The sequence below is a fragment of the Diadema antillarum genome, unplaced genomic scaffold, assembly GCF_040938485.1.
Source record: "Diadema antillarum isolate AM-2024a unplaced genomic scaffold, OU_Dant_1.0 seq00000829_RagTag, whole genome shotgun sequence".
In the NCBI taxonomy this organism is placed as follows: Eukaryota; Metazoa; Echinodermata; class Echinoidea; order Diadematoida; family Diadematidae; genus Diadema; species Diadema antillarum.
The window spans coordinates 71,525-91,234 of record NW_027271705.1 but is presented as its reverse complement, the minus strand read 5'-3'; the positions used below and the strand labels follow the sequence as shown (position 1 = coordinate 91,234).

General features: G+C 36.6%; 1 protein-coding gene across 1 annotated transcript; it reads left to right on the top strand.

Annotated features, from left to right (window-relative positions):
- Positions 1-1,676: 1,676 nt before the first annotated feature.
- On the top strand, positions 1,677-13,220 carry LOC139740045 (uncharacterized). Its single transcript, XM_071650637.1, has 2 exons — positions 1,677-1,943; positions 12,661-13,220. Exons 1-2 carry the CDS (start codon positions 1,677-1,679, stop codon positions 13,213-13,215), a joined length of 822 nt encoding a protein of 273 aa, XP_071506738.1. The 3' UTR covers positions 13,216-13,220.
- Positions 13,221-19,710: the final 6,490 nt, after the last annotated feature.

Genomic DNA, 19,710 nt, shown 5'->3' with positions numbered 1-19,710 from the left:
TTCAGATCATTACAGTATACTAGGCTAGTTTAATTATGAGGTGTTGTCGCTTTTGTCTGTTTGGGGTCCTTTTTGCACTGATTACCCTACAGCTATCCTATTTGTTGGCTCTGTATGTCTGCTTGAATATCATCCTTTGTTATTTGTGTGTACGTGCCGTGACCAATGTCAAAGTAATAACGGTTTTCGCGTCATTGGCTATTTACTATAGTATGGTGGTAATTATTCAACACCATTTATAATTTCATATGATTGTTACCATTGTCAATGTTCTTGTTTTATAATCATATGAGTATTAATAAAAAATAAGCTTGATAGTTATCAACCTTATATTTGTCCTCGGATTGTCATATACTCGAACTATTAGCGTCTAGCATCGAAAGTGTTTTTGTAGATTACAGTAACACCGTTTATCAATTAAGGTTTAGACAAATTTTAAGGGAGAATGGACTGTTTGAGATGACTGACATTCGAACCCAAATGTGCAACGCACATGGCACACTATAACGGTAACATTTGAGCGGAAGATGAAGATAACTTCTTAACCGTGTGTCGCACAGATGTACTGCCTGTCCAGACACTGCTGACCTACTCCAACGTCAGTCCTCACTATCAACGAAAACGTAGTAACAGTCATTATGAATTCTTTCCCTCTTCCTCGATGATTGTCGTCCAGATGTCTGAGGACATACAGCTATTAACGTTTCTCCTTTCAAAACGGTCCATCTTGCCATACAACTGGCTTCCATGCAAGGAATAGTTTGGGCCTTTTGGCGGATTTGAAATACAGACAAACAATGCAAAGAAAAGACGACAGATTAGACAAAAGGGGGAGGTTAACTGGCCTCAAATACACAAGGCAACCACTATACACATAGAAACTGCCAGTGTAGGCCTACTTGGTAATGATTGCAACTTTGCGCCTCACACAAACACACTCACACACACACACACACATACACACACACTGACAAACATACACATATATACAGACACATAAAGACACCCTCTATGGGTTACTGTTCGTTTTTCCGAAGGTTCGTTATTCCAAAGGTTCGTTTATCCGAAAACAAAATAAGTTGTTTTAGCACAACTCGTGTGTAGAAGAACCACAAACCTTTTATAATATAGGCAAGCATCAGGTCCATAGAAAGGGATGGTGTACGTTATTCCGAATGTTCGTTAGTACACACCTTTTTTTCATTTTTTGATTAACGAGCCTTTTTTAAAATTTTGGATAAACGAACATTCGGAATAAGTGAATAGCGAACCTTATTTCATTTTTGATTCAACGATAGAGGGCGCTATGGACTGAGTTGCACACTACCTCTCGTAAGTCTCGCAAAACTGACTAAATTTCACTTATTTTGGATATCCTCCTGTTTTATGTGAATCACACAACTTCATCAAACGACGGATTAATAACTACTGTGCAAGATGGAACCACTGAAGTCTGCTCGTCCACAGCGGGTGGCCGCTACAAAGCCGAAAAACTATGGTCCTGCATCGAGAAAAATCACTACCCAGGTACATTCAAAAAGCCCGCCAAATCCCAACGCGAAGGTTGCCAGCCCCACGCCACTGACTCCGGCCGCCGTGCAGCGAGAGTCATTAGCAGTCAGGCAACAACCAGCGATGCGGAATCAGTGGAACTAGTACCTGATGACGTCACAAATATGGCCGCCGGATCCACATCGGTAGATGAAGAGAACACGCAACACGCCGTTCCCCACGAGAAGGAAGGCAATGCCATGGCCTCAACACCTACCCATATCCTTACACCAGGATACTTGGATATATACTTCAAGCAGGCAACAGATCGTTTCCACTCTATGATCCAGAAAGCAGTGGACCAATGTCTTGAGAAGCTGACCACATTGGAATCCAGTGTTGATGCCTCCATACAATTCGAAAGGAAGCGTGTCTTGATCTTGATCTTGATGGTGTACGTTGATCAGCCCTGGTAGAGCAACACTCAACTTTGGTTCATAGGTCATGGTACACACTAAGAAAAAAAGGTTCAATAAGGGAGCTAGAAGGGTTCGAAGTCGCGAAAATGGGTGCAAACTACACGATTTGCGAAAATGGTGGAACTTTGCTTCTTATATGGTTCATTTTGGGTTCGATCTTGCCACGGTCATTGACGGTGCAATATTACGCCCCAAACTAGTCTCAAAACAAAGGCCATCCTATGGTGTTGCTCGGCACTAAAATGCAATATTACATATCCTTGTGCTGATATTATGAACATATATTTTTTGATATCAGGAAACTTAAATTTCTTTCATATTCTATAATCATTCATCGAGAGTATATTTTCAAATTAAGTTGAGTCCATGATGAAAGGGGTCTACTAAAAAAACAAAAGTAGAATACCTGATTGCTTGTCTGGTATTGACCAATCACATTGTACACATAACCTAGGAGGTTTAACAGGTGAAGTTCCAACTGGATGTAATTATTCAAATAGTCGTCAGATTTCTATTGCTGTACAAAACAATTCCACAGGTGCATTTGTGCCTTCGCTGATCGAGATTCGATGCCGCCGTCTCACTGAGCAATCTGAAGATTTATTGTGGACGTTTACGTAATATTGGCTATATTTTGCTTCAAATGAAATCCTATACTTTAAGATAAAAACATATAAAACAAAAGTCAATTCTGAACAGAAATATTATTGTGCAAAAGTGTTAATCAGAGCTGTTTCATGTGAAAGTGTTTAAACTGTACCCTGGATATTAGTAGCCGGTTTATTTTATCACTTTTCCTCATGATTCTGACAAAGCAAACTGATATGAATCTTCAAATAGAATTCTCTATCAATAGAAACATCAGATTACTGCCCAGGCATGCCTATTAGAATAATGTTCGTTTTATTTCATTTTTTTTTTTTGGAGCAATTTCTATTCGGGTATCCCCGTGTCTTTAACATTCACCTAACCTATCTCTTATTGGTTGGGATGTCGAAACGTAATTACCATTACAAAGACATATCTTCCTGTTTGTGGTTCATTCTTGCTAAGGTGCAATATTGAGCCCATAACAAGTCTCAAAGAAAGACCCATATGGTGTTGATCGACACTTGAATACAATATTGCATACCGTTGTGGTGCTACTATGTACATGTTTTTTTAAAGACATCATAAAACTTGATGTTCTCCCATAATTTCATAATCATTCATCGGAGCATTTTTAAATGAAGTTGAGTCTTTGATGAAAGGGTCTGCGAACAAGCTAACGAAGAATACTTGACTGCTCGTCTGGTATTGACCAATCGAAATGGAATATGTCACAGCATTCCCTGCATGCTTACTGTGCGATGATGGAATCAAACCCTACTAGACGCTAAAGATTTTCGTTGCGACTCGATCTCGGGACAGAAAAAAAAGTCAATATTTTTTCAAGGCCCTCAAATCTGGAATTCCATCCACTCTGACGTGAAATGTAAGAAAACGGTACAAAGTTTTAAGGAAGCTTTAAAATGTATTTTACTTGAAAGGTTCTGGAAGTTACCAATATCATTTTACGATTTTATAAGAGACTAGCAAGATAGGGTGTGTTTGTGAAAATGACATCTTGTGTATTGCTAATATGCGCTGGTCCATGTTTTTGTCTGTGTATGCATGTGTGTGTATGTGTGAGTGTGTGTGTGTGCGTGTGTGCGTGTGTGCCAATGTTTTTCTCTGTATATACAATGTATTTACTTTTCCGGGATTAGTTTTAAATAAGGCCAATTGCCTTCTCACTCACCCCTTCACTTGATATCTTTTGCTGTTTGTTTGCTTTGTTTGTTTGTTTGTCACATTGTCATTTTATTCATACCATTGTCACATTTTATGTATGCATATTTTATTAAGTGAACGTAAAGGAAATGATAAACTAAAACCATTTAGAGAGCAAACTCGCGGATATATAAGGGTGCAAACTACACGATTTATTTGTAAAGGTTGATTTTTTCCCCCTTTTTTTTCATGGATTCATGCACGGTAAAGCCTAAGGGTAAAATGCATGCACATGAAAATGTAAGCACATGTTTCCGTGTGCTTGCAAACACCACATTTTAGAATGAATAAAGACTAGCTGTGATAGTGGAATTTCTCATGAATAAATAATAAAGCATTAAAACCCTGGCTATTGTTCAACACCAATGTCAGGGTGTTAACCACATACTCCCATACACACCCATTGACCCCTGTGCAAAGTGAAAATTTTGTACAGAGGGTTGGAAATAGAGCAAAATCTGTAACCTAACTGTGAAATTGATCATGGATTTCATGAAACTGATTTGTGTTTTAAACCACCTCCAACGAAATTGTACACTATACAACTATCTCCCATATCAATGATAGTGTTATCTGATATATAGTTACTGAATTATTAAGAATCAAAAGGGGATTTTTTTTTAAACGCCTATTAATCCATAGAATACATTCGATGCAAAATAATGACATGGATGTTTCCTAGAGTGTCAATTCACGGACCCAGTAGTTTGGTCACCTGGTGTGGGCATGTTCATTCTTTTCTTGAACATGATTTATGAATTCATTGAATTGTTGAGTCGTGCAAACTTATGTGCACATAAGTTGACTCCCAGATGGCTCATTGTACAGCTCGTTCATGCGTGTTTGAGCTGAGCATCTAGCGCAAATTCCATTTCCATAGCAGATCAGCTCTTCTGAGGCTTTTCGTAGCGGCTTACTGCAACTCTGACTTCAAAATTATTTTGTCCACTTCATAATATCAAGACCCCGCAGATTCCTACCACGTGGAAAATGGTGAGTTAAAACATCATCGTAAAGCATGATTTGAAATATCCACAATGTTCTCGACCAAGGCCTTACTCTCGATATTACCCTTCATCAAATTTCTTGTATCTGTTATGTTTTTGGTTGTATAGCCATGTCTTATAATGTAGGCTTGCAGGCAGTAATATTAAAATGTTCATTTTAGAGTTCTGTTAAAACTGGCTAGTTTTATGCGTGCTGTTTTCTGTTCTATTTTGTTTTGTTTCGTAACCATTCTGTGGAATTAGAGCAGCTTTAGCGATAAAATGTCTTGCTAAAGACGTCATGGCATTCCGATTTCAGATTTCAGATTCATTTATTGTTCATTTAGGAAATTCTTTTTGTTGGTACATGGGCGTGCACATAGGAATATCTACGTACATGCATAAACTCACATATATTCATGTACATGTACACATAAATGATACAATTTTCACTACATACACAATTATACAAGCATAATTTATACTCACAATGCAGTGAACACATACATAATCACAAATTTCAAGTAATTCTTTATATTTACCGATCAACAACAAAACAAAATAGTTAAGAAAACGTGGAATCGGATATTCCTATAGGAAGTGTATCCTTAACAAAACCTTTACGCCACCTCCCCCCCCCCCCCCCACACACACAAACACACATCCCCAAGGATAATACATCGCGTCGTGCCATACCACATTTGATTAATAACGAATAAAATGAACGGAACTGAAGTTGATGAATAATTGTTGATAAACTTATGGATAAATAGACTAGTGTACTAACTAAACTTATAATGGCAAACATTGCACGCTTATCTTTATGCTGGGATAATTCTCTGTAGTCAGGTAGTGCATAAAAATTGAACTATACATTAAGCTGCCATGGAGAGAGTTATGTAGTCACATTTACATAAGTTAGCTCTTCTGCAAAATTATTGCACACGCATGAACAGTGGCCTTGAGCTCATGACACTTGATTTTCCTTTTCAGGTATTCAAGCAAGATACAATAATTTGCGCACATTCCTGATCACGTAAACTGATATGCAATTCTGAAGGACAGAGTGATTCCTCAACAGAATATGTAAGTTTCATTAATGGATTAATCCGTAATACATGTACACTTGTATATGTATTTTCAGGTTATCGATTCATCTAGATTTTCAGCATGTGCTATCCGTGAAGTATATTATATTAAAGCGTATTATTACACATGAACGCAGTTTTATCTGTTACTATAACGTAGCCACCGTTTTTGGGTTGCGGAAAATTTGATAAGACTATAGTGCAATTTTTGATACCATCTATAATCGAGAGATATGTTACTCAAGTGGACCATTGCGATCATTCATTCTTGCCTTTTCCGTTCTACGTCTTCTCAGGTTTTTTGGACTTTTTCCTGAAAACTCCATGATGGATTGTAACTCATACAGGCAGCATCTCTACCCCGCAAGAATCTTCTTTTTTTTCTTTTTTATTTATTTGTTTATTTATATATTATTTATTTTATTTCATTTTATTTTATTTATTATTATTGTTATTTTTTATTTATTTATTTATTTATTTTTTTTTGGGGGGGGGGTAATCTTCTTTTCTGTAACCAGTATTATCAAAGCAAATCAAATCAATGTTATGAATAAGTAGAGGGGGCTATATTTTCTGTTTTTTTTTTTGTGTGTGGTAGCAGGATTAGAGGTGTCAACCATAATGGGCATCATTACACCCATTGCCATGGCCAGCACCCGGACCATCATCTGTGGCAAGCTCAGCAACGGCTGAATGGCTGAGGTCTATAAGTCTTACTCCTTTCCTAACTGTGTAAAATATACAGCAAACTGATGTTAGATTGGCATGTAATTTGATGTTGTCTTACTTTGTTATTTTATGTAATGAAGACTTTGAGTTGGTCAGGAAAAATGTGGGAATATTTGAATATGCCCTATGTCATAAATGTATGCAGGCCTACATAAAAGGTGTGTATTTTCATCTCAGTCCAAATTCGCCACATTTTTCTTTTCAACATGACTTTACTCAGGCTATTCCACATTTATTCTTTTTTTTTCAGCTCTAACTTAGTGATGTCGGCATGCTGTCTCCTAATTCCCCGTCTGCCTGGAGAGGACATGCTGTATGTCTGTGACAAAGTAAGTGCTGCACTTTTATTCTTTTTATGGGAGACGGGAATTCCATCTGCTTTGTGACTAGAAATATAAGAGGAATATTTCTTTGCAACATTATCATATTTTACTTATATGACAAAGAGCTGAAATAAATCTATCCGACCGGATTTGTTTAGAAACCAATATCAAAGCTTAAAGGGATGGTATAGTATTGGTGGAGGTGAGGATTTGGGCTTTTAACTTTTTGTGATATACCAAGAACCTACTTATGAAATAATAGAGAGTATGCCATTCTAAGAGGAATTCTAAAGATTATTTGATGAAAATTGGTTTTGAAATGGATGAGCCATCCAAAAACAAAATAAAACGCAGCGATCGTGATAAAAAGTGAGTGCTATATTATATTGTTATTGCTCTGTTTTGGATATCGCAGCTATTTCAAAACCATTTCTCATTATTTCAGCAAAAGACGTTAGAAACCTGAAGTAGATCTATGCAATCAATTTAATTTTCCATTTTCTGGTCAATGGTCATAGTTGCAACCTGTTAGTTTATGTAAGCAACAAAACCGCCTATAGTGTAAACGACCTATTTCCTTCAAAATTTTATTCAGTCATTATTTATTCATGCCAAAATCTCTTTCAGAACCTGGCAGGACTAAATCCCACAATCTTCACTGTGAATGCTGCGCACTATTTGGCTGGATGGTTGTGAAATCTGCCCGAATTCCTGTATACAATCGTGTCTTCCTTCGCTACAATGTTTCCGGCCTTCTGTGCTCTGTGGCTTTCAGTATCCCAGACAAGGCAGAAACACCCGATGCATACTTCAGCAGTACATTGCAAGCCTTGATCTGAACAGGCAACTATCACGAAGAAAAACCTACGGCATTTCATTAACAATATTGTTCAATAATTGTCTTGATATAGTTTACCAGCCTAAAGTTTTCATGGTGTATACTTTTACAAGGAATTGTCACCAGAGAAATGATGTTGTTCAGCTTGTCTCTCCGTTCGTACATCAGTCTGTTATCGATTATGGCAACGTTGTATCACGAAGGGAAATGAAACGAAAAATACAAGTGGACAAGTTAATGCAGGGAGATTACTTTAGCAGTTGAACACATCGTCACAAATTGAGGAATATCGGAAATCCGTTGAAGAGCTATATATACACATACTATTCGAGTTTCAGTGCCGCCATTACGAGATGAGAAAGCTACATCTTTGACGTCAACCATGGAAAATTATATAAAGAAATGTAAAGAAAATAGGCATAGTTTCACGTTTCTAGCATTACAAAAGGAGCACTTGATTTACTTCTTCCAGAAGGGGTGGGGGTAATATTACCCTTAACACTATGGCAACGACAAATAAGTGGAGGCAATTTGTACTTTTCATTTAGAATCAGATTTTATGGCATTCCCTTGATATTTTCTTCATATACGTTTCCGTACATGAAAGTGACACTGAAACTTTAAAAAATGCATAACTTCCACTGGATCATTATACGATTTTCCATGTTCACTTATGTGTTCTTCTACCACCTTGTGGGTGCCAGCGTTCAAGGTCAAATATTGTAGGTCATTGTCAAATTCTACAATGTCATTTCGTGCTCTTTCTTTGTATCTCACCTTGTAAGCACTGTCGACATAGTATTGTGGTGTTCTTTTAATAACTTTCCACACTTTTGAGCTATATGACCACCAAATTCACTCCCCAGAACATCTAAAGATGGCTGTCAAGTGTTGATATTGGTGACGTCCGACTCCGTCAACAGTCAAAAAGTCAATGAGCTTACATTTGAAAATCAGTGTAATCACAAATTCGATATGTGGGCAAGACATCACTTCGCTTTTACCTTGTTAGATGGTGAATATTTGTGAAGCTTCCGTTTCTAATTCATACAGCATCAGCATACCTTATGTCTGAGAATAGTGGTAAAGAAGATTAGATACTTTGGCAACAGCGTGTAAAATTCGCAAAATTTTATTTTGTGCCTTATTTGCTGAACAAACGTCGTAGGAGGACTACAACCTGCCAGGCAGTATGGCGGAACAATTACTCTATTATTAGCGTCATAGAATAAATGACAATGATGTAGTTCTGAAGCATGCTATTCATTAGATACTTTTGCAATGACTCCATGTATACTTTTAATCGAACTAGGTATATAATCACCAATGTCTTGTACTTGAATAACGACAGAATGATTTCGGTGAGGGAAGTTTTCTGTCACGTCATTTAGGAATAAGGGAACGTGTCAATATTATGCTATTTGTTTCATAGTTATTTCTGAAGTGGTTAAATGTATTTTCCTTTTAAAAAAATTCATTTTATATATACCTACGTTGCATCCAGATGCCTATTCGTTGAAAAATATGGGCAATGTATTCAAAGGACAAAGATCATACACTAATGGGCCTAGGGTATACAACATTTCACTCGTTGTTGTTGTTTTGCTTTGTTTTGTTTTGTGGGGTTTTTTTGGGGGGGGGAGGGGGGGGGAAACACGGTTCAAAGTGTCCTGAAACCTTGTATAATACATGCATTTAGTCATGTATGATGCCAAACTGTTCCCGCTCATATAATGCAGCCGTTTCAAGGAAATAACATAAGATTGTTCTTATACTCCATGATTTGGTAATGCTTAAGTGGTTCATAAGAGTCCAGTGAAACTGTGTACAGAACAAAAAGTGGATTTGACAATGGTATACGATATCCGCAATTTACTCTTTGACGGGGTCTATCATCCGATTAATATGTATAAGCACGGTAGTCCCCTATTCGGAAACTACAAGTTAGATAAGCTGCAATCATTTTGCACGCGACCATGGCGTTATAGCCAAAGGTGATCTGCAAATCCCTGTGTACCTACAGAGGATTGGAAAACGTAACAACTTTCTATGTATAGAACAACGAAACAGAAACTGGTGCATGTATTATTCTCAGTCACTTTGTTAGTCATTATGATGATTTGCTCATTGCAGTTCCGGAATCTCAGCTCGAGGGACTCGAATTGATCACCCAAAACAAAATCTGAATACATAACCATGATAACTGCGATTCTGCCTAGTCTCCATTGGTAGCCCATAAGGGCTGGTATCAAGTTCGATTTTCATATTGTAATTATACTTTGTATTTAGATGTTTTCATCGAAATGCCCGTATACCTGAATATGGTATGCGTACGTCAGTTAAGTATCTAAACCATAATGAATTGTAGTCGTAATCTAAGTGCCAAGAATCTCATGATTTGAATAAGTGTGAACACCAAGACATGTCGTGATAAGGACTTTAAGACAATTGGCATCGTCATTATAAAACAAACTCCTAATTGTAAGACATGTTTTAAATTTTAGATAAATTCATATCTATGCTGGAAACATATCTTTTTGATGATTCATGATGACGTCACTGTTACATGAATATTGTACGCATGGAAATATGTAGGCCTATTCGTTTAAATGCATACAAACAACTTGTTAAATCCTCTTACATTTTTTTTTTATTTTTAGATATGGTGTATACTTTAGAAATGTACGTAGCATGTTTTTGTTTTTTGAGGCTTTGTGTACTGGCAAAAAGCATATCTTATTCTTATAGATTATGTGAATAAGTACGTATTCAAGTACGTTTTGAATAAAACGTATCCAGACAAATGTATATCATATTTTTACCTCTTCCTTCATGCAGATGTATGCTCTTGCCTAGAGGGTTTGTTTGATAGATAGTGATAGTGCTCACCTCATTGGAAAGGTAATTGGGTAAATATTTGGTTTTAGTATGTCATCCAAACACAACTATAAGTTAACTTCTACATTAACATTTCAAAACTCACAAATTCCACGCACACATTTCATGATTCACAGGATCCAAATTACACCAATCTTATTTACTTTGCAGAGTGCAACAACAGCATAACTTTGATATACTGAGCAAACAGGCTTTCATTAGTTCGCACTATTCAAGGTTTAAAGTAGTTAAGTAACCAAATTGTACCTTGTTATATATATTAAGTATATGTGGTGCTTATTTCATCCATAACTGCTGCAAAATTGCTTCTTTAAAGGAGCCAATCAGTGTCACTGCCTGTTCCTCTAGAGACACAATATTGCCCAGTAATCTCAAGGTTCACTTGAGGTTACACTGGGCAACATTGCGCCTCTAAAGGCGTAGACAATGACACTGACTGGCTCCTTTAAAGAAGCAATTTTGCTGCAGTCATGGATCAAATAAGCACCACATAGGTGCAACATTATACCTATAAGAATGGCACAAAATCGCACCCTCAAAAGAGGCTACAATCTTGGAACTTAGGGTGCTTCTTTGCACCCTCACGAAAGGTGTAAAGTTGCACCAAAAGTAGAGGCAAGAGAGGGTGCAAAGTTGCGCCGAAAATTAAAGGGAGAAAGATCGCACCCTCAAGAAAGGTGCATCTCAGCACCAATTAGTGTGGGTGGAAAGATGCACCCTCAAGAAAAGGGTGCAACTTAGCACCACTTTGTGTGGGTGGAAATATGCACCCAAGGGAACCACTTCGCACCCTCAATAAAGGGTGCAATGTTGCACCTTCTTTGGCGGTGCAAAGGTGCACCCACAGGTTGCAAGGTTATACCCTTGCGCAAGGTACCACTTTTGCACCCATTTCTCGAGGGTGCAAGATAACACCCATAGGGAGCCACCAGTGTGACATCACTTTGCACCCTTAAAAGGTGCAAGAATGAATCATTTTTTCTTAGTGTGTAGAAGGGACATTACTCAAAATGTTTGAATAATGTATCTTTAAATGAACGTGGATCAGCTGTATTGGTTATTGCTTGTGGTAAGGAGTTCCAGTATCTGGTGGTTCTTGGGAAGAATGAGTGTAGATGGAGATCAGTTCTGGAAGTAGGGAGCTTGATTTGGAGAGGCTTCCAACTCCTGGTCCTTCTAAGTGGTTCAGGGTTGAATTCACCGTGTCTTTCGAAGGGCAAATCAACCAGGCCATAGATTATTTTATGCATGGATATGATACTGTTCATGTGACGCCTATGTTCCAGGGTAGGTAGTTTGATATTCTGGAGCATGGTTGTTACAGAGCTTCCATAATTGTAATCGTTGGTTATGAAACGGGCAGCTTTCCTTTGTATAGCCTCTACTTTTTGGATAAGCCTCAAAGTGTGCGGGTCCCAAACAGGGCTACAGTACTCCAGGTGAGGGCGAACTAAACTCTTATATGCTTGTACTTTGACATTAAGAGGGGCTCTATGGAGGTTACGCCGTAAAAATCCGAGCATACTGCTTGCTTTGTTGGTGATGTTGTCAATATGTGTATTCCATTTTAGATCCGATGACAGGGTTATTCCCAAGTACTTGTGTTGTGACACCTCTGCAAGGCGATGGCCGTAGAGTGTATATGAAGTTGGGATAATGGTACGCCTTTTTGTGAAGTGGATCATCTGGCATTTTGGCAATTTAAATGACATTAGCCACGTTTTCGCCCACTTTTCTAGGCGCTGGAGGTCATTTTGGAGAACAACACTATCTGACGGTGAGCGGATTTCATGGTATAGAATACAGTCATCGGCATAAAGACATACTTTGGACTCAATTCCAGATGGAAGATCATTGATGTATATTAGGAATAATAGGGGTCCAAGGACTGTCCCCTGTGGGACACCTGAAGTTACCTGAGCAGGACTGGACTTTGCCCCTTCGATAACTACTGATTGCTCTCGTTTTGTGAGAAATGCGGATATCCACTTGTGCAGACTCCCTGTGATTCCATAGTGGGTGATCTTCTTCAATAATCTACGGTGTGTCGACGCTATTGAGGAAAATCAAAAGTTAATGGAAAGCAAAATGAAAATGATGGAAAAGGAAGTCGCCGAGCTCCGTTCTGAGGTAATGAAAAATAAAATTGCGGCGAACAAAAGCGAAAGAATCTCCAGGCGGAACAACGTTCGCATCGTTGGAGTCCCGGAACCACCACAGGACCAGAGGGAAGATTGCGTTGAAGCTGTTGAAGGCTTACTTCGATCCAAGTTCGAGATGGAAACGAAACTGGAACGAGCCCATCGTGATGGTCGTAAGGTTGAAGGCCGTCCAAGGCACATCCTAGTTAGATTTCTCTCATACCGAGAAAAGGTAGATGTGATGCGTCGTGCCCGGGAGGCCTTAAAGGATGAGCGATGCTTCGTCGTCGACGACCTCACCCAGAGTGACCTGGAGGAAAAACGAAAATGGAGGGATCAAGTCCAAGAAATGTACAAAAAAGGGACCAAACTGAGTTTTTATGCCGGGAAATGGCGCCAACATGGAGGCATTCCCTTCAACTTCAAGTGAGTAGTTACACATGTTCCCTCATTCACTCCCTGATCATCGAGTGAACATGGTCAGTGGAAATTTATGACATTATTTACTGTTTGACATAATACATATACAGATTGATTTGTTTGATATATACAGATTGATAGTACGTGTAGTAAACTCTTTATTGAAACCCAATAATGCATCAGTTTCAAACTGCAATTGATACATTCACTTGTGACATTCATATATGCCTATACTACGATGTATTTTCGTGATATAAGACCGAAGACTGAAAACAATCGTAATTATTATCTAAATGTGCATTTATATAAGACAACTAACACACCCTACAATTTCACTACGATAAAAAAGCTCAACATATGTATAGATCATTGTGTATAGTTACCAAAAATGCTGTAATGACTTTAAATTAGATCGTACTGCATGATCTGGTCAATTGATGTGATAAACTTTACCTTAATAGACAATGATATTATTGTAAAGGATGCTATTGTCCTGCCCAATACATAGGACCCATTTTGTCAAAACGTGCATACTGCTTTTTTTTTTTTTTGTTATTGTGGCAGAACTCCCTGTAACTCTTGTAGATTACTGTATGATTATGCCTGTACTCAATACTGTTAAAAAGCGAGGTATACACTCAAAATTGCCGTATACATTAATTTATTGACCTCCCCAACACAGTATGACGTTGTAATCATGTTGATACATCTGCAATATATAAACACAAACAAATCTTACTGTGTTCTCCAGCAATGTACCAATATAATACAAATCTTATTGTGTATATTTATATAGATACATTATGCACTTATATCTTGGAATGCCATTAAAATGACATAGCCAAAGGGAGTACAGTATACCAACGAAATACGCAGAAAATCATGTACAACGAACAACGTTTTATATCATTTGTCGCATGTTTGAGCACAAATCCACGACGAATGTCTTTATTATGTGGAAGAGCTTTCTTTTATCGTTGCTTTGTTCCCCCCCCCCCCGTAAAACAAATCAAAGTCAAAGGGGCTAAACCAAAATTAACACATTTCTTTTCTCTTTCTTAAAGAGGTCTTCGTGGATTTACACCCACCACATCATTCCATTTGGATTTAATGAAATATAATTTTATTATTGTCATATTACTACTTAGAATGCATGAACTTTGCACAAAGTTTCTCTCCGCTAGTGCACAGTCGTTAGCAGGGGTTAAGCAGCATGACTCAGTAATAGCAACTGAGATATTCTTTTTTTTATCTTGTTATGACCCTTTCGTCCGAATGCCGGGCCCTGCCGGCGCCGCTGCATTACCGGAAAGACTTTCTATTTACGTGCATATCTGATTATACCTAAACTGCACTTACCTTTCAACCTTGATATTGACAATGACATCAGTTGGCCGCATCTTGGTTTGTTTTGTTTTGTTTTGTTTTGTTTTGTTTTGTTTTTGTTTTTTGTTTTTGTTTAAACTGAACTTCTTCCCCATAGAGCACTATTGATCAGCAGAGTATCATTTATTTCCGCTTCTGACGAATCAAACAACATACCAGCTTACATTTAAATCAGATTCTAAAAATTTTGTATAAGATAAACAAACGGCTGATGTTTTTGACGATCGGGACAAATTCAATTGGTCTGGATTTTCCTAAGCTACCAGTAGATAATGTATACAGAATGAATTTTTTTTAATTTTTGTCAAGACAGTGTCCGTGCACAGTTATAAATCACTGAAGAATGTCCCGTTTGCACTCTTGTAAACTTGTGAACCCTTTCATTGTAGTTTGACACAAGAATTTTCCTCCAGATGTACATTCCTCCTTCATGTCTCACCTTCACAAACTATCTCTACGTAAATGCATAGACGTTCGAAGGGGCTTGTCAGCATGACTCTGTTAAACAACCAATCAATTTTTTTACCTTAACTGTTAGAACACCTCGTTCGTATGCTATTATTGGAGTAATTATATTTCTGTTATTACCATATAAGCGCCTTGTCTTCTTTTATAATCATTGTTATTTCATATTACGCATACGAATTTACCTCACCAACGTTAAGTGTAGGAGGATTCCATTTACTTTTGTAGACATAAATTTAGCGAGACTATATGATGTAAAATTTATTCTATTGTATAACATAAAAATTTTTTATTTTTGTCAAGACTGTGTCCGTGCACAGTTATAAATCACTCAAGAATGTCCCGTTTGCACTCTTGTAAACTTGTGAACCCTTTCATTGTAGTTTGACACAAGAATTTTTCTCCAGATGTACATTCCTCTTTCATGTCTCACCTTCACAAACTATCTCTACGTAAATGCATAGACGTTCGAAGGGGCTTGTCAGCATGACTCTGTAAAACAACCAATCTAATTTTTTTACCTTAACTGTTAGAACACCTCGTTCGTATGCTATTATTGGAGTTATTATATTTCTGTTATTACCATAGAAGCGCCTTGTCTTCTTTTATAATCATTGTTATTTCATATTACGCATACGAATTTACCTCACCAACGTTAAGTGTAGGAGGATTCCATTTACTTTTGTAGACATAAATTTAGCGAGACTATATGATGTAACATTTGTTCTATTGTATAACGTAAAAATGTATCAGTATCATTATTGTTATTATCAACGCACATGCACTGCACACCCCCACACATGCACACACTCACATTTACATTCACGCACAGACATTGCAACGTACTACACAAAATACATGGCCCCAGAACAACCATTCTCAACTTTGCACTCAAATCCTCATGACTCATAACAACGATCATCCTGACCAGGGTATCATAAGTAATCACAGTAAATACTACACTATTTCGGATTTCAATAATATGTTCAAATCTTCCCTTGATTCCACTGCAAGTCATGTTAATAATTCCCGTAGTAATTCCACAAATAGGAATGATGACACTAATTATAACCCCATTAAAGATTTTAGCTTATTCCACTGGAATGCTAGAAGCTTAAACAAAAATTTTGATTCATTTGAATTACTTCTTCTTTCTTTACAAAATTTTCCCTTTTCCGCAATCGGTATAACTGAAACTTGGCTAGGGCACACGTCTCCAAATTTGTTTAGCCTTGATAGATATAAAATATTTCGCTCTGATCGTAAGAGAGGTAGAGGGGGAGGGGTAGCCCTATATATATATAACGAATTGCGAGTAAAAATAAGAACTGATATTGATATTGAAGGTTGTGAAAGCCTGTTTGTGGAAATCATTAATGATAAAATGAAAAATAAGATAATTGGTGTTATATACAGGCCACCAAATTATAAAACCGAAATGTTTTTAGAAAATTTTGATGAATGCCTCAACACGATTACACAAGAAAATAAGGAAATTTATATTATGGGCGACTATAATATTGACATGACGAAAATAGATACTTTAGCGGTAAAATTAAAAACTATTCTTTTTTCATATGCTTTCCATTCCCATATTGATAACCCAACAAGAATATCCCAAACATCTAAAACCTTGTTGGATAATATTTTTTCTAATAACTTTTCTGTAAATAAATTCATTAATGGTATTTTATATTATGATATATCTGATCATTTACCGATATTCATTATTCTTCGTTATTCTGAAAACGTCAAAAGTATTTCAAAACCCAGGCCGATAATGTACAGAAAAGAATCAGACGAGAATATTGAATTACTTAATCTTGACTTAGTGAAGGAAGAATGGCAAGAAGTGTATCTTCAAAATAACGCCGATAAAGCTTATGATATTTTCCTAGATAAACTTTTATATTATTATCGAAAAAACATTCCTTTAGTTAAGAAAAAAACACGCAGAAAGAACAAACATCCCTGGATTACAAAGGGAATCATCAATTCAATAAAAACCCGTAATAAATTGTATAAACTGGCGATTACTACCCACAATACAAAACATTTTACAGATTACAAAAAGTATAGAAATATACTCAGTAATTTGATTCGTATTTCTCTTAAAATGTATTATTCTGATAAGTTTGATAATCAAAAGGATAACGTAAATGGTTTATGGGAAACTATATATGAAATAACAGGTAAAAATAATAAGGAAACATCGTCCGTTTTTTATAATGACAACAAAGAACTCATAAACCCTGATGAAATATCTGATGCTTTTAACTCATACTTCGTAAATATTGGCCCCCAATTAGCTTCAAAAATAAAAAACAAACATGTTCATTCAAACTTTACTGAATTTCTTCCACCAAACTGCGACAAATCCCTTTTCTTTACCCCAACAGATGAGGAAGAAATACTGGAGATTGTTAACAGATTAAAGCCAAGTAGATCTAGTGGCCATGATGAAATAAGTGTTTATATACTGAAGAAAATCATCAAACAAATAACCACACCTTTATCTTACATTTCCAATCTTTCACTGTCTTCTGGAATATGCCCAAACTCATTAAAAATTGCGAAAGTAGTTCCAATTTTCAAAAGAAAAGACGACCCTTCTCTTTTAACAAATTATAGACCAATATCGTTATTACCTAGTATTTCTAAAATTCTGGAAAAGATTATTCATAAACGCCTGTACATTTTTCTTCATGTAAATGACCTACTTATACCTAATCAGTTTGGATTTTGAAAGGGCCATTCCACCGATTTAGCTATAATTCAATTGTTAGATAAGATTACTGAATCTTTTGCAAATAAAAAACATTTTATAGGAATTTTCATGGATTTATCAAAGGCTTTTGATACCATAGATCATGATATATTAATTTACAAATTAAAAAGATATGGTATTCGTGGTTTAGCACTTTCTTGGATTATTGATTATTTATCCAACAGAAAGCAATATGTACTATTTAAGTCATCTAAATCTCCGAATTCTAATATTGTATGTGGTGTTCCCCAGGGATCAATTCTTGGCCCCCTACTGTTCCTTGTATATATTAATGATATAATAAATACATCAAAAACTCTTAAATTTATACTTTTTGCGGATGATACTAATATTTTTTACTCCCATGAGAACCTTGAAACACTGTTTAATACTCTGAACACGGAAATAGACAAAGTCTCCCGATGGTTTATATGTAATAAATTATCCCTTAATGTCTCTAAAACAAATTTTATACGTTTCAAACCTACTGCTTCACAGAACATTAACAGCAGTTATAATATCAATATTGATGGATTATCTTTAACTGAAGTAAGATTTACTAAATTCTTAGGAATCACAATTGACTCGAGTTTAACTTGGAACGATCACATTCATAATATCCACACGTCTGTCTCAAGAACTGTAGGAATTTTATATCGACTGAAAAACTTCATTTCTCAAAATTCCCTGACTATTCTATACAATGCATTGATCTTACCACATATCACATACTGCAATATCGCTTGGGGAAACTGTGGCTCAACTAAAATTAATCCAATTTTTACTCTCCAAAAACGTGCTGTACGTTTGATTACCAATTCCCGTTACTTATCCCCATCCAATCCCCTATTTCGTCAACTAAAAACATTGAAAATTGAGGATCTTCACACCTTTCAAACTGCTGTTTTTATGTATAAATATACATTTAATTGTCTTCCAAAAATTTTTGATGGCTTCTTCACTCCAAATTTCACCGTTCATTCATATCCAACACGTCAGTCGTCCGATTACCATCTCGAAAACCCCAGAATCATTTTAGCTCAAAAATCATTAAAGCACAATGGACCAGATATTTGGAATTCTTTACCCCCTAATTTAAAACAACGTACGTCGTTGAACATTTTCAAACGAGAACTAAAAAACATCCTCATAATCCAGTATACTTCTGACACATAAATATTCATACCACCTGGTCAACAAACACCCTAAACAATGAGTTCACGGCCATAACTGAAATAACATTCACCTCATCACACTGATACACAAAATAACACTCAACGTACAAACCAAGATTCATCCCAACACAATGCACACCGCACTGCACCGCACGCCCTTCGCACAATTACTTCCCACTCAGTGAGTGGCAAGATTTTCTTTATGTATCTCTTCGTTGAGCCCATTGCACAATTACCCCCCACTCAGTGAGTGGCAAGATTTTCTTTATGTATCTCTTTACCTGGGGCCATCATCCTCGTCAAGCTTAGCTTATGATGATGGTCCCCTGCATTTCATTTTTATCATTTCCTATTGCTTCCTTTCATATATGATATTCGTTCTTGAAAAAAAAAGAAAAAGAAAATGTATGTAAGATCCAAACGTTACGAATATTAGCTGTGTAAATGACTATGTAAGTATTTTGTTGATTTGTTGATTTGTATTGATTTTGAAATGCAGAAATAAAAACTGAACTGAACTGAACTGAACCTTAGAAACAACGCCACAAATTTTCGGATTAACGAACATCTAGGTATCGGGAATTTGTGTCTTTCGGAATAACGAACCTTACTTTTTTTTCGTAATAACGAACATCATCCCTTTCTATGGACCTGATGCTTGCCTAACACAAAGAAGGTTCGTGTTTCTCCAACGCACTGGTCATACCGAAGC